The sequence below is a fragment of the Podarcis filfolensis genome, assembly GCF_964270895.1.
Source record: "Podarcis filfolensis genome assembly, chromosome: 2".
In the NCBI taxonomy this organism is placed as follows: domain Eukaryota; kingdom Metazoa; phylum Chordata; class Lepidosauria; order Squamata; family Lacertidae; genus Podarcis; species Podarcis filfolensis.
In genome coordinates this window covers 7437172-7453445 of record NC_139605.1, presented here as the reverse complement: position 1 = coordinate 7453445, position 16274 = coordinate 7437172, and the positions used below count along the sequence as shown (strand labels likewise).

At 43.2% G+C, this 16274-nt stretch overlaps 2 protein-coding genes across 3 annotated transcripts in view; both read left to right on the top strand.

Annotated features, from left to right (window-relative positions):
- LOC310756499 (vomeronasal type-2 receptor 26-like) overlaps positions 1 to 16274 on the top strand; it is a 52667-nt gene that overhangs the window by 8256 nt on the left and 28137 nt on the right. The window lies entirely within an intron of this gene.
- On the top strand, positions 1454 to 12071 carry LOC310757322 (vomeronasal type-2 receptor 26-like). The gene is made up of 6 exons (XM_083602646.1): positions 1454 to 1843; positions 3533 to 3824; positions 4235 to 5038; positions 8660 to 8887; positions 10085 to 10211; positions 11146 to 12071. The coding sequence occupies exons 1-6, from the start codon at positions 1629 to 1631 to the stop codon at positions 12054 to 12056; spliced, it is 2577 nt and encodes an 858-aa protein (XP_083458772.1). The 5' UTR covers positions 1454 to 1628; the 3' UTR covers positions 12057 to 12071.

Here is a 16274-nt window from a genome sequence, read left to right as displayed (position 1 = left end):
GGGGGAGAGAAGGAGCTCCAAGGGAAAGTGAGTCGGAGGGATGGCTCAGAGACACTTCCAGCGAAAACAGTGGCGAGGTTTCAGGACCTCCTATAGGGACACCCACCCCTCGCCGGAAACTGTCGTGCCGAGAGTCCAGAAGGCACGTTTGCGTTAAGGAGCTTTTATGCTGGAAGAAATTCCGTAAACGCCCACTGTCGGATTCTGCCAGCGACTGACGGAGCCATGCTTATGGAGCTCCGTTACAGACAGAGGTTTGTGGACTTAGCCAGATTCTGAGGGACTAGGAATTTCACGCACAAGCAGCTCATCATCCCATCACAACCCTGGTTAAGGAACGAAGACTGTAAAAGCGGGACATAAAAGAGATGCATAAAATCATGGAGAAAGCGAAAATGAATAGGTTTTTCCTGAAAAATTATTACTCAAAGAGGCATCCACGGAAGAATCCACTTGGAGAATCTACATTTAAAATAGGAAGCAGTTTTTTGGATACTGTAGCCCAATGGAGAAATTCACTGACACAGGAAAGAGGGAAGAAGTACGCATGCACGGGACACGGGTGGCGCTGTGGGTTAAACCACAGAGCCTAGGACTTTTATGATCAGAAGGTCGGTGGTTCAAATCCCAGCGACGGGGTGAGCTCCCGTTGCTGGGTCCCTGCTTCTGCCAACCTAGCAGTTCAAAAACACGTCAAAGTGCAAGTAGATAAATAGGTACCGCTCCGGAGGGAAGGTAAAAGGCGTTTCCGTGTGTTGCTCTGGTTCGCCAGAAGCGGCTTAGTCATGCTGGCCCCATGACCCTGAAGAAGTATGCTGGCTCCCTCGGCCAGTAAAGCGAGATGAGCGCTGCAACCCCAGAGTCGGCCACGACTGGACCTAATGGTCAGGGGTCCCTTTACCTTTACCTATGCATGCACACGAAAGCTCATACCAATAGCAAACTTAGTTGGTCTCTAAGGTGCTACAGGAAGGATTTTTTTTTATTTTGTTTCAGCTGCTAACTGAGACACTTTTAAAAGACACATGACTTCCAGAATCAGAGGCTGCATATCTCGAAATGTCAGTTGCTGGGATCAACTCTACTGCCATCAGCTTGGGTGGATCCCAGAAATGTCTGATTGGCCACTGGGTGCAACAAGGTACTGCATTGGATTAAGCTTTGAACTGAACCAGCAGCAGGACTCTTCTAATGCTCTTGTCAGCAGCAAAGTTCAGGCCAAACTCTCACTCATCATGTGACCCATGTCAAACTTTGGAGCAGTGACTTTGATTCCTCCCAAACATGTTTATCTCCAACTCTGCTCCTGCCCCTCTGGTCACACATAGACTTCAGGTTGTTGCAAAGATGAACTTCCTTCCCCTTATAATTATCAAAATCATAGTGATTTATTCTGCCTTGTTCCTGAGGGAAAAGTTGATACACAGATGATCACCTGTGTCAGAGACAGACTGAGTCAAGACTGACAGTAAGAGCGGTGGGATACATCTGTGTGAGGTTTAATGGCTCTGAAGCTATCGCTGAGCACTACCCATATTGGATAAATAAGAGTTTTTTGGCTTCTTCTGATGTAGCTGGCTATGGGGGAGAGAGGAACACTCGCAAGAGAGGTGTAGCAATCAGTCAGAATGAGATCCCAGATGCTGATGCTGCTCATTTTGCTTGAATCCTGTAGACACCTGAAGGCTAAATGCCCCTTGAATCCAATCCGGGAAGGAATCAAAGCACAGAATTATTTCCAGACTGGCGACTTCCTCATTGGCGGGATAATATCTCCAAATTGGTTTTCTCTACAACTTCCATACAACTTTTCACAGCCCCCATTAACTAGGTTTAAGGATGAGTAAGTAATTATATGCAGAAGGACGTCACGTTTTTCTACTGCCCCCCAATGGCTCCTATTTCACTCCAATAGGGAAATAGTCTACATTTTAGGGTGAGGACTCTGTGGTCTTCCAGATATTGTGGGACTACAGCTCCCATCACCCCTGATCACTGGCCATGCTGGCAGGAGCTGAAGGGAACTTGACACCAGCTAGTGGGTTGCATGTTCCCAGATGTGCTCTATTTTTATCTTCTGTGCTGCTGTGTTGCTTGCTGAAGAACACAAGTGTATAAATGAACCTGATCAGGCATCAAAATGATTCACTGAATGATCACACCTGCATTCATGAGATGAGTGGGGCACTGGAGAAAATCCTACTTTGTGTTCCTGGTATGCAGGTGTATGGGAAATAGCACTTTCTGAACACTTGACCCAATGCAGCAGAGTTTTTAATGGACTGGTAAATAAAGCCAAATTTTTAAGCATGTGGTTGTTCTTTACAGATCACATTTAGAAGCCAGCACAATTATTGCAACACCCTATAACATATGTATCTCTATGGAGAGGGCTAATTAACCAGTGAGCCTATTATGTATGTACATTAAGGTTACTTCCAATGACATACACTCCAAGTGTTGTGTTTGCTGTTCATGTTAAGTTTATGGTGTTACTGTTGAAAACCAAAACAAAACATATTTAAACAGACAAAACAGAGGTCTTTTATGCTGATATTTGGGAAGGCATTTGATTCCATCCCTTCCCTGTCTGAAATAACCTCCAAGAAGATATCAGCAGAATTAGTGTCTGCGACTGCCCTTGCAATGAGATTGAACAGTTCCCAGAGGGAGAAATATGAATGACAAGGAAGCTATCCTTTTGGATGAAATGAAATTATTTCAACCTGGAACTACACAAGAAGCCCCCCTCCTATGCAGAATAAGACACGCAATTGCAAGCTTAGCCAAATTCAGTGCTTCTGGGGAATTAATTTGGCTCCAGGGACTTTTTCCTCCTTAACTCCCCCAGCAGCAATCCACATTCCTAAGATTTCCCCCTCACTACTGCGCCAGACACCTGAATTCACTTGCACATGAGAGACGGAAGAAAATCCATCCTTCTGATGGTTTGTTTCACAGAAAGACTGGTTGAAACTGACCTTTATCAAATAACAGCCCAATCCGAATCATGCCTATTGAAAATAAGCCATACTAATCAAATAGAGCTTCTAAACAGACTTAGCTCTCCATTGCAGTTGGCTCCTTATGCAACTCCTTTGAAGCAGCCAATACTAGCCTTAGCAGCCATGTCCCCATATTTCTCACACATTCGGAAAAAAGAATGTCTTCTTCATTTTTGTTCTTTGAAGATGTGTGCTTCTCCTCTTGAGAAATCCTTATATTTTAATTCTTAGGTGGCAAATGGATTTTCATCTTGTAAGAAGGATATGTCTCTTCTCACCCTTCAAACAAACATACAGACTAGAGTTCGCATATTGTGACAAGTGAAAATCCAGACAAAAAGATTTATTGGCAAAGTTTTTGAGTTATTTTAAAGGAAATTCCAGTGATTTCCACCCGGACACTGTTTCCAACTGCCGTCTTCCTTCTATGTCCGTATGGCAGCCCTAATGCAGACCATTAATAGGGAATCAACTACTATTTATTTTCATTAAGTGGTGAATGGTTTTAATTGATTGATTTCTTACAGTATGCCGAGTAGGTTGTTCTGGCATATCTTGTCCTTCTTGTTCACCATCCAAGAGATCAACCGGGATCCCAGGCTCTTACCCAACATCACTCTCGGCTACAGCCTCTATGAGAACTATTACAATGCAAGGATCACTTCTGATGCCATGCTAGACCTGCTTGCAGGTGGGGAAAGCAATATTCCAAACTATCACTGTGGAAAATGGAATAATATCTTGGCTGTTCTTGAAGGAGCCAATTCCATCATCTCCAAAGTGATTTCAACCACGTCAGGCATGTACAAAATCCCACAGGTATGAAGGGTGGGGCATGGAGGGACACAAAAGAGGTTCAGCAGCAAAATAAATTCTCATTATCGTAAGCTGAGTCAAAAAGAGGCATCAAAGAGGGAGAAAATCCTGAGCTATGTTAAGCTAGATAGCTCAGTTGGTTAGAGTGCAGTGCTGCCAACGTCAAGGTTGCGGGCTTGATCCCCGTATGGGACAGCTGCATTGCAGGGGGGAGGACAAGATGAACCTCAATGTCGCTTCCAACTCTACGATTCCATGATTCTTCAATACAGAGACTTTGCTAGGTTTGCAACTGCCCAAAGTTTCAAAATCAGTCCTGGTCAGCACAATATTTGTTAGGTTTTAAATATTTCAGGCTAATCCTGTACTTTGCTCTGAAAATGAAACACTATACTTTTTCTTCCCCACTCCAGATCAGTTATGGTTTTGTATCTGGGGTTCTTGATGAGAACACCAAAGTTCCTTTTGTCTACCGTACGGTCCCCAATGAAGAAGTTCAGTACATGGCGATTGTAGAGTTCCTCCAGCATTTTGGATGGACGTGGGTCGGCCTCTTTGCTTCAGAGAATGAGAATGGAGAAAAGTTCTTGAGTGCCTTAACATCTCTGATGGCCAGCAAAGGAATCTGTGTTGCCTTTTCAGTAAGAGTACCAGAAAAGAATGAACATGAGAGGTTCACACGAAGTGAATTAATTGCCCTACGGAGACAGACCAATGTATTACTTTACTATGCAAGTAATTATTTGGGATTGGCTTTCATCATAGTAATACAACAAAAACTCAGGAACCATATTGGGCCAAAAGTATGGCTCACAACAGCTTTTCAAGACATTGACATGAATTTGTCTTATGGTCCCAAGTACTTGAAGTATATCCATGGTTCATTCTCCTTTGTAATGAAGACCAAAATAAGGAGCAAATGTGACGTCTGTAGACCAGAGTCCCATTATCTTAATCGTGTGTGGCAAAAAGTATTTAGCTGTTCATACTCAAAGCACGTCCCCGCTGTGAGAGGTTGGACAAGATGCAGAGATGTGGAGAATCCGGAGGTGCCGCCTGAAGAGGAGCTGCAGAGTGTTCTGTCTCAAGACAGCCACAGAACATACTTCAGTGTCCAAATCATGGCACATGCTTTAAATGTTGCCTGTTCATCCAGATCAAAGCAGATGGCGGGTGGAGGAGACCAGTTGGCATGTCAAAGGCTACAGCCATGGCTGGTATTTCCTTTCCCTTTCTAGAAATCAAAGATCTTTCTACCAACTCTACAATAATCATTCTCATTGATTTAGACACGAATGCAACAGTGAGGAAAAGGTTTTTGTTTTATTTCTTTATTTAGATTCTTTTTTTAGGCTCCTGCTGGAAGATATATATACATTGTCTATTTCATAAAGTATCAAGGTGGTCTGTAGCTTCTTGTCCCACATGGAGATTTCTCATGAGACAGATGAGGTGATCAGGCACTCCCATTTCTTTAAGAACTTGCCATAGTTTGCTGTGGTCCACACAGTCAAAGGCTTTTGCATAGTCAAAGAAGCAGAAGTAGATGTCTTTTTGGAACTCTCTAGCTTTCTCCATAATCCAGCGCATGTTTGCAATTTGGTCTCTGGTTCCTCTGCCCCTTCAAAATCCAGCTTGCACTTCTGGGAGTTCTCGGTCCACATACTGCTTAAGCCTGCCTTGTAGAATTTTAAGCATAACCATGCTAGCGTGTGAAATGAGTGCAATTGTGGGGTAGTTGGAGCAGTCTTTGGCACTGCCCTTCTTTGGGATTGGGATGTAGACTGATCTTCTCCAATCCTCTGGCCACTGCTGAGTTTTCCAAAATTGCTGGCATATTGAGTGTAGCACCTTAACAGCATCATCTTTTAAAATTTTAAATAGTTCAGCTGGAATATCATCACTTCCACTGGCCTTGTTATTAGCAGTGCTTTCTAAGGCCCATTTGACTTCACTCTCCAGGATGTCTGGCTCAAGGTCAGCAACCACACTACCTGGGGTATACGAAAAACAAAAAAAAATTTTTTCCTTCCAGTAGCACCTTAAAGACCAACTAAGTTAGTTCTTGGTATGAGCTTTCGTGTGCATGCACACTTCTTCAGAAGTATACGAGACATCCATTTCTTTCTGGTATAGTTCCTCTGTGTATTCTTGCCACCTCTTCTTGATGTCTTCTGCTTCTGTTAGGTCCTTTCCACTTTTGTCTTTTATTATGGAAATCTTTGTACGAAATGTTCCTTTCATATCTCCAATTTTCTTGAACAGATCTCTGGTTTTTCCCATTCTATTATTTTCCTCTATTTCTTTGCATTGCTCGTTTAAGAAGGCCTTCTTGTCTCTCCTTGCTGTTTTTTGGAAATCTGCATTCAATTTCCTGTATCTTTCACTATCTCCCTCACATTTTGCTTGCCTTCTCTCCCCCGCTATTTGTAAGGCCTCGTTGGACAGCCACTTTGCTTTGACAACTCAGAGAATAACTTGAATAACTCAGAGAAGCTATGAGCTATGCCGTGCAGGGCCACCCAAGATGGACAGGTTATAGTGGAGAGTTTTGACCAAACGTGATCCACCTGGAGCAGGAACCGGCAAGCCACTCCAGTATCCCTGCCAAGAAAACTCCATGGACAAAGACAACAGACACAGCAGACTACAAGAGCGCAAAGGCCTCAGTCAGACCATCTGATGCGTCTGACAATGAACTGGAAGAACCACTGTTCACCATTGGCCACTTTTCTCCAAAGAAGGAGGAGATGAGTGAAGAAGACTTGCATCTAGTACGCAGATCTGAAAGGGCCACAAAAGACAAACCTCCAAAGAGATTTGCTGATGAGTTTGCTAAGACAGCAACTGCTGTTCTTAGTAGCTCAGAGAAGGGGTGGGAACCTTCAAGCTTCAAAGAGGTTCAGGAGTTAACCTCTAAAGATGCTGAGCCTTGGCTTAATGCCATGAAGGCTGAAGTTGATTCCTTGAATAGGAACCAAACTTGGAAGCTGGTACCGGTAGTCCCAGGAATGAGACTGGTTGGCAGTAAATGGGTCTTCAAGGCCAAGACAGACCAGAATGGCAAGGTTGTCAGACACAAAGCCAGATTGGTTGCCAGAGGTTTTTCACAGGTACCAGCACAGGATTACCACGAGACCTACTCACCCACCATCAAGTATGAGAGCATTCGGCTAATGCTCAAGATTGCTGCAGAGGAGAAACTGCACATTTCCCATCACAACGTTAATACAGCTTTTTTGTGCAGGGATTTGGGGGAGGAGCTGTATATGCTTCCACCTGACGGGATGCAGATACAGAAGGGAATGGTCTGTAAACTACGGAAGTCCTTATATGGTCTCAAGCAGAGTGCCAGGTGTTGGAACGCGAAAGTCACCGAGACATTGCTTTCTCTAGGTTTTCACCAAGGCAAAGCTGATCCATGTGTGTTTGTCAAGGAGGAGGGGCAAAACAAACTGTATTGTTTATGTTTTGTTGATGATCTTCTGATGTTTTGGAAGAATCAGGCTTTGTACCAAAGCACCCTAGCTCAGCTGAAGGAGCACTTTGACATGAAGGATCTTGGTGAGGTATCCAACTATCTTTCTCTGCAGGTGGAGAGGGACCAAGCAGGTAATTTTCTGGTACACCAAACACAGAAAATTGCTGATGTATTAACCAGGTTGAATTTGGTTGATGCAAACCCAGCAGACACAGGTGACAGGTTACCAGGTAGATAGTACTGCTGAAGCATTTTCTGACACTACACTGTACAGATGCATTCTAGGCAAGCTGAATTTCATTGCTAGATGTTCAAGACCTGACATAGCTGTAAGCACTAACCTGCTTAGCAGACATGCCAACAATCCTACTGTTCAGGATTGGAAAGCTCTGAAGTGCATAGCCCGCTATTTGAAAGGGACTTTGCACTACAGGCTGAGGTTCACCAGTCAGAAGACTGGAGGTCTTAAAATCTTTGCAGATGCTAGTTTTGGAAGTGACACCACGGATGGTACAAGCACTTCTGGAGTATTCTACATGTACAACCACTGTCTGTTTGACTGGCTGTGCAAGAAGCAGACAACAGTAAGCCTACGTTCCTGTGAAGCAGAACTCAATGCTCTGTCATTTTCACTCATGGATTGTGAATGGTTGATGCAACTGTTTCAGGACATCAGAGTTTCTGTGAAGTGTCCTATACAAGTGTATCAAGACAATAGATCCTGTTTGGCTTTGCTGAACTCAGAGAGTTGCAAGCAAAGAACCAAATACTTGCAGATTAAGCTACATCGTGCGAGAGAGTGTATTCAGAAAGGACTCATTCAGATGTCCTACATGGCAGGAAATGAAATTCCTGCTGATCTGTTGTCTAAGGTTGTTAACAGAGAACAACTTAAGCTTTATGTACAGAGGTTGCAATTGGGTTGAACCACAGGTACTACAGGTTACACGGAAAGGGGGAGGATGTTAGGATATTTCCGTTCCACCTTAAAAAGGGAGCAGGCTGTTGTTTGAGTCACAGCCTGCGTACTTCCGGCTCACAGGAAGTTTCTGTGCCTAGTTTTCTCTCTGTGCCTCGACACGCAGGCAGGCAGTCATGTTTTTCCTTTGTTCTGATACCGTCCACCTGGACTATTTAGTTTTGCCAGTAGGAGAAGTTGTGGCAGAACAGGAGTTTTGAGTTCCAAGGAAGCAGGGATGAGGCATCTAAAATGCTTTCTAAGTTCAGGTGTTTAGTCCTCCGTAGATTCCAACGAGGCCAGGTATGCCAGGACTTTGGAGCTCAAAGGGAGCAGGGATGAGATGTCCAAAATGCTTTGAAATGCTTTGAAATGCTGGTGTTTTCCCTGTCATTCCAGCTTCACCCTTTCTTAAGAGAAACCCGGTTGTTGAACACTTCCATGGGCGGACTATATTTGGGTGAGAATGGGGAGCTGCCAATCATGTTTGATATTGAGAATTGGGTGGTGCTTCCCAATGAGTCTTGTGTTAGAGTGAAAATTGGGAGTATAGAGAGAGAGGCATCCACTGACTTCAAGCTCGCCATTAACCCAGAAGCTATTGTGTGGCCCAAGTGGTTCAACCAGGTAAGAGCCCCTTTATTCCACATGATACACATGAAGATCTAGTAATCTGTCGAATCTTTCCAAGAGGAATTCAAATATAATCTTTTGGAAGTTTGGCTGATGCTTTCATTATAATTATTATTATAAAGTAAATTATTAAATGTGAATCATGCTCTTCATGTGCAAATACACATGCACATGTATGTATGTATGTATGTATGTCTGCATGCATGTATGTTTGTATGTATGTAATTTTTTCATTTATTGTGGGAGCCTTTTTTGTGGAACCTGATTGAGCTTCACAATATGGTCCATGGTAAATCCAGCAACAGAAAAATTCCTTTGGTGCCCGCCTTCCCTGGATGCCCTAAGCACGTACTTATTTTGCTAAATGGCTAATCCAGCCCGGCCCTGCGAGATCTCATTATTATTATTAGACTGTGCCTCAGTCCAGTTGTTCAAAGACCTATGTATTGATACTCTTTTCAGTACATTTCCAAGCACAATTCAAAGTGTTGGCGCTGACCTTTAAAGGCCTAAACCGCCTCAGCCCAGTATATCTGAAGGAGTGTCTCCACCCCCATCGTTCAGCCCAGACACTGAGGTCCAGCTCTGAGGGCCTTCTGGCGGTTCCCTCCCTGCAAGAAGTGAGGTTACAGGGAACAAGGCAGAGGGCCTTCTCGGTAGTGGTGCCTGCCCAGTGGAACGCCCTCCCATCAGATGTTAAGGAAATAAACAACTACCTGACTTTTATAAGACATCTGAAGGTAGCCCTGTTTAGGGAAGCTCTTAAAGATAGATGTTTTAATGTATATCTATTGTTGGAAGCCACCCAGAGTGGCTGGGGAAAGCCAGCCAGATGGGTGGGGTATAAATAAATTATTATTGTTATTGTTTAAAAAGCAAACACAGTAGGGAGGCTTCCGTTCTACATTAAGCATAGGAGCCAACTCCTAGGAACCGTGGGGGCTTTGGCCCCCACAATAAATTATTAGAGGGGACTGGGGACCCATAAAGTTGATGGGCATCGATTATGTGTTGTGCGGCTTACCTGGGTCCCCACAATATTTTATTCAAGTTGGCACCCCTGACATCAAGGGTGCTTTCTTGTGGGACTGGAGACCCTGCTGGGTTCTTTCCAGACTTGCTGAGTGAGTTCCATATGCACAAATATTGCTGACACTTCTCCTTAATGTGCCATCTTTTCTTTATGGCTAGACTGTGCCTCACGCCAGGTGTACCAAAAGGTGTCGCCCAGGATATGCCAAGGTGGTTCAAGAAGACAAGCCGGTTTGCTGCTACGCTTGTGTTCCGTGTGCGGAAGGGACCACATCTACACAGGAAGGTGGGTGAAGTCACAGGAGATGGAATTGGTTGGGAAAATATGAATAGGGCAACATATTGGCCAGAAACTTTCTGTGAAGATTCAAAAGACATATTTGGATGCAGATCCTTACTTGATTTCTTCATTTTTAACTCCCTTCCAGGAATCTCTGGGATGGAAATTGGGTTCAGCCTGCCCTACCCATATGGCACAGCTTTGCCTATTTTATACCAAGCCTTCTAGGATCAGAGAACCAGAACCAGCCTCACAAAAGTGAATTAAATATGTCTTCAAAATAAACGAAAAATAGTGAAAATAGCTAATATTTATTTAAAATAGAGAAAGCATGTAGCAGCTTGGAAGAGAGGAGTTCAAGGATATTAAAAATAAATAAATCATAAGTTGTGTGTCTTTGTTTCTCAGTTTGATCCTTTTACATGGTTTGTATGTTTTGTGGTATTTTATTCATTGTGACTTGCTATTTTTTATTGATTATAGATTAATAATTCTTTATTGTACATGATAAGTGTAAGCTGTTAATCATTTGCTGATATGAAATATTACTGTTTACTATTCCTTAGCATTAATATTGAATATTTTTGAATTTTGCTTTATTTGATATGTTGTTTATTTTAAAGTTATGCTTTTATTATGACTTTTTGTTTGTGTATTACGCCTGTGATCTTTGCTGTCTATTTCGTAGTTTTTTCAGCTTGTAACCCTCCTTCTGCATAGCAATATAGAAAGGCAGTATACAAATTAAAAGCGAAATGAAATATGGAAATGAAGTAGTGTTACTGCCAGAAAACTATCGCATAAGGAAATGCACCAAAAAGCTTCCCTTTCTTACAATACATGCTCATTTTCTGATATCTCCCATATGAGTGCATTTCTCGACATGTAATAGGATGTGTCTGTAAGCAAAGTCAAAGCCTTTTTTTTCTCTCCTCCTCAGATGCAGAGCGTTGCACCAAATGTCCAGAAGAACAATATCCAAACAAGGACCGAGATCACTGCATTCCGAGGATTATCACCTTCCTATCATATAAACAATATTTGGGGATTCTCCTGACTTCTTTGGCTCTCTTCCTGTCCTTAACCACAGGCTTTGTTGTAGGGATCTTCATTAAATACAAGGAAACTCCCATAGTCAAAGCCAACAACAGGGACCTCTCCTACATCCTCCTTGTCTCCCTCTTGCTGTCCTTCTTGTCCTCCTTCCTCTTCATTGGCCGTCCCAGGAAAGTCACCTGCCTCCTTCGACAAACGGCCTTCAGCACCATCTTCTCAGTTGCTGTATCCTCTTTGCTGTCCAAAACCATCATGGTGGTGCTGGCCTTCCTGGCCACAAAGCCAGGGAACAGGGTGAGGAGATGGTTAGGGAAAAGTCTGGCCAACTCCATTGTCCTTTCCTGCTCCAGTGTCCAAATGGTCATTTGCATCATTTGGCTGTGTATCTCTCCGCCATTCCCAGACTCTGACAAGCATTCCCAGGCTGGAGAGATCACCCTGCAATGCAATGAAGGGTCTGTTGCCATGTTTTATGCTGCCCTGGGTTACATGGGCTTCCTGGCCGCCATCTGCTTCACGGTGGCTTTCTTGGCCAGGAAGCTGCCTGGGGCCTTCAATGAAGCCAAGCTGATCACCTTCAGCATGCTGGTCTTCTGCAGTGTTTGGGTCTCGTTTGTGCCCACCTACCTGAGCACAAAGGGGAAATACATGGTAGCCGTGCAGATCTTCTCTATCTTGGCTTCTAGTGCTGGGCTTCTGGGCTGCATCTTCATTCCCAAATGCTACATTCTTGTGCTGAGGCCTGATCTGAACACAAAGGAACACCTGGCCACAAAAACTAATGTTGTTGCCTGATTCTTAACATATTTATAACTGTTTTCCTCCACAGAGTTGCCTTGGGAATTAATGTTTCTCCTTAGATAAAGTTTGCTCATTTTTAATTCATCTTGAACGATGAAAGGGAAGCATTGGATCACATGGCTGGAGAGTTTCTGGACATACAACTTTTAGGGATAACCCTACCTGTAGTGTTACACGGAGTACAGCCTCCCTCTTCATACATAATTACCTTTCTCTACCATATCCAGTTTGTACTTTGTCATGACCCACCTTCCTTTCTTCCTGAGTTCATAAACGAAGCCTAAAGAATAACTTAGTGTAACTTGAAATTCTGCTTCTAGCATTAAAATCAGCAACTGAAAAATGGAATCTCACTTGAGTGTATTAATGTTTGAGGAAACCTCCAGAAGGCCCTTGGAGCTGGACCTCAGTATCTGGTCTGGACGATGGGTGTGGAGACGCTCCTCTAGATATACAGGGCTAATGTCATTTAGGGTTTTCAAGGTTGGCATCAACAAATGAATGTGACAGCTGTCTGTTTGGTGGGAGTGAAAGGGGCACCACGATAGCGGGAGGCAGAGACAATGATGGAGAAGAACCACCACTTGTAAGTAAGAAAGCAGGTGAGTGGTGGGGGCATGAAGGCCGGTTGAGATTGGTGGGGTAGTCCCCACTCACCCCCATGGAGCAGACCTCTCACTTATTTGCACTGTGCTTCTGGAGAAGGGCAGGATGCATCCTTTTTGTCTCTGTCTCTTGTATAGCACCAGCACTCATAGACATCCAATGAATCGGAGGGTTGGGAGATTGAGAGCCAATAAAAGATTGAATCATGCAGTGCATAGTTACTTCCCCCAAATGCCAGTTGCTGGTGACCAGTGCCTGGCAAGCTCCATTGGTTTCATGCCCTGCTTGTGAGCTTCTCAGCAATGTCTGATAGGCCACTGTGTTGCAGGACTAGATGGGAGTTTGGACTAACACAGCAGGGCTGTTCTTAGCAAAGTTCAAGCCAAACTAATGCCCAAAATGCAAGTGACTCATGTTGCAGTTTGAAACCACATCTGTGATTTGGTGTAAACATATTTTTCCCCAGCTCTGTCATTGCTCCTTGAACCATATAGAGATCCCAAGAACTTTCTTCCCATTTTAATTATAAAAATGATAGTGGTTTATTCTTCCAAAAGCTCAAGAGAGATCTCTGACAATTGCCCAAACATCAGAAGCCAAGGAAGCATGAAGTTATACGTGTCACACTGTGCTGGAGGGTGTTGACTTCTTCTGATTACCTGGCTGTGGGGGAGAAAGGAGAGGTCAAAATAGAGGTGTAGGAGGCCAAGCCAGAATGACCTCCCTGCTGCGGCTTCTGCTGCTACCTCTGCTTCTAATGCACCATCAAGTCTTGACGCGCAGTGTAAATTAATAATGCAGAGTTTTAAAGAATAAAAGCTTTACTAAGTTAAAATAAACTTCTTCATAAACAACATGGTTCCAAACAGTTTGACTGAGGTTACATACTGACTCTGCCAACAAGTGAAGCAGACAGACTCTGATTTCTTACAGAGAGCACAAAAGTGAAACTGGCTACTTTGTCACATGTCAGAGTGACCCAACAGTTAGCAGTTAGGCCTGAATAACTTTAGTAGGCCCAAATGACTGTGCAGTCCCAGCACTTCCCAGCCTGCTTTGCTGCCTCTGCTCTCATGTGTCTTTGTCACATGACAAGTTTGTGGGAAGCTGAAAGCAAAGTGCTCCTTAAATTTGATGAGGGAAGAAAATGAAGCGCAGAGTGACTCCCGGCCTGGAGACTTCTTCATTAGCGGAATCATATCTCCAAGAAGCTTTGCTGAGCAACTTCCATACCTTTTCCCAGCCCCCAGTAACCAAGCTTAAAGTGTAAATAATTAAATACATCATGAATATCATGCTTCTCCCTCACCTCTTCAATGGTTCCCTTTCACAGGGAAATAGTTTCAGTGATAGGGAGACAGTGGCCCTTCAGATGCTGCTGGGCTCCGGCTCCTATCATCCTGATCACTGTTTGTGGAGGCCGAGTATGAAGGGAGTTTCTAACCTCTTTTCCTTTTGCTCCTTACGGTCTTCAAACAAAAACATCTTGGAGGTCCCGGGCCACAGGGAGGTTAGGCTGGCCTCAACCAGAGCCAGGGCTTTTTTGGCCGTGGCCCCGATCTGGTGGAACACCCTGTCCCAAGAGACTAGGGCCCTGTGGGAGTTGACATCTTTCCGCAGGGCCTGCAAGACAGAGCTGTTCCACCAGGCCTTTGGCCAAGGCAGAGTCTGACCCCCTCCTTTGGTAATCCTCACAGAACTCTAGCCCAATGGTTGCCATTAATTTGATTTGAATTGATTTTAAAATGAATTGATTTTAGAATGCTGTGCTACTTTTATTGTTGTTAGCCACTCTGAGCCTGGCTTCGGCTGGGGAGGGCGGGATATAAATAAAATTATTTTATTATTATTATTATTATTATTATTATTATTATTATTATTATTCATGTCTTTTAAAATTATAAACTTGAGGTCATAGGCAGTTTTAGGAATGATTTGTAAGCTACAGTGGGAGTTTGGCCAAAGAGCAAGATCAGGACGGTATAAACAGAGGCCTTTGTACAGTTGTAGAATTGTAGAGTTGAATGTCCCCACCCCTCTGAATCTTGAGTGGAAGCACAGGTTGTTGGTGGGATTAAAAAATAATCTGGATCCCAGATAGTATTTTCCTGAGGGCTGCAATAAACTCCACAAATATTATTATTATCATTATTTACTCAATTTATATACCACCCTATACCGGGAAGTCTCAGGGCGGTTCACAAAACAAAATCAAAGTATAACTATGAAACCACAAAATACAAAATCAAAAACAATGCCCCAATAACCCCCCCAATGCATAGCCAAGCAGTTTCCTCTCACTGCAATTCCAGCTAACCATGTGTATGGTGAGAAAAAGGTCCGAAAGCATCATTGTCAAAGTTCCCATAGCTCACTTGTTATGCCAAGGAGATAGATAATTGACAGTAGACCTCTTAAAGCTTCTGATTCCCGATTCTTCACTAATAGCAATTGTGGAGTTGCCTATTGTTGCTTAAAATTATTCCTCTTCGATCTTGAGTTAGACTGCATATTACTCATAGCTGAATTTCCTAAGCTGATTTAGACATTGTCAACTGAATTGCTATAGTACAAAATGATCTTTGCTAAATTATAAGAAAAGGGACATTATACTAGCTACATGAAGGACATAGATAAAAGGTCATATGGAAATCTGCAACTTTCATATGGAAATATTTCTGGCACGTTAGTTTTGATGAGAATCAAAAGTACAAGACTAGGAGAAAACTTAGTACATGGAAGGACATGACTGAAACTTGATATTAGGTAGTCTGAAACAAACTAAGCCAGACACCTCAGTTTGATTAATTATTATTATTAATAATAAGTAAATTTCTATAGCGCCCATTGGCCATAGATGTCAGGGTAGTTCACAACATAAAAAGACAATGTTAAAAAGACAAAATACATAATAAAAAAGAACACAAACTAACCAATAATGCCTCCACCAGAAGACATTTAAAAGGGCCTTGGATGTCAATCAGCCAATGGCCTGGTTAAAAAGGAACGTTTCACTCGGCACCTAAAGGTGTACAATGAAGGTACCAGCCGAACCTCCCTGGAAAGCATTCCACAAATTGTGTCCTTGAGGAATCCCCTGGAATCTTTGTGAATCCTCTAAGCCCCTCACCCTTGTCCACTCGGTTATGTGGTAGTGAGGGCAATCACCTTTTAATCCCTTGAAAATAACATGGAACTGAAGAAGGAATTTGGAAGGAATTATGCTCTTTCCCACTTCCTCTTACAGCTTCGGACTATAAAATACCCAGTTGTTTTTAGGGGCCTAAAAAGGTTGGTAGACCCTGGTTAAGGAACGAAGACTGTAAAAGCGGGACATAAAAGAGATGCATAAAATCATGGAGAAAGCGAAAATGAATAGGTTTTTCCTGAAAAATTATTACTCAAAGAGGCATCCACGGAAGAATCCACTTGGAGAATCTAGATTTAAAATAGGAAGCAGTTTTTTGGATACTGTAGCCCAATGGAGAAATTCACTGACACAGGACAGAGGGAAGAAGTACGCATGCACGGGACACGGGTGGCGCTGTGGGTTAAACCACAGAGCCTAGGACTTTTATGATCAGAAGGTCGGCGGTTCAAATCCCA

Coding starts and splice junctions, on each gene's coding strand:
- LOC310757322 (XM_083602646.1), top strand. CDS start 1,629: ATGAGATCCCAGATGCTGATGCTGCTCATTTTGCTTGAATCCTGTAGA. Junction 3,825..4,234: donor GCATGTACAAAATCCCACAG/GTATGAAGGGTG, acceptor TCCCCACTCCAG/ATCAGTTATGGTTTTGTATC. Junction 10,212..11,145: donor GACCACATCTACACAGGAAG/GTGGGTGAAGTC, acceptor TCTCCTCCTCAG/ATGCAGAGCGTTGCACCAAA.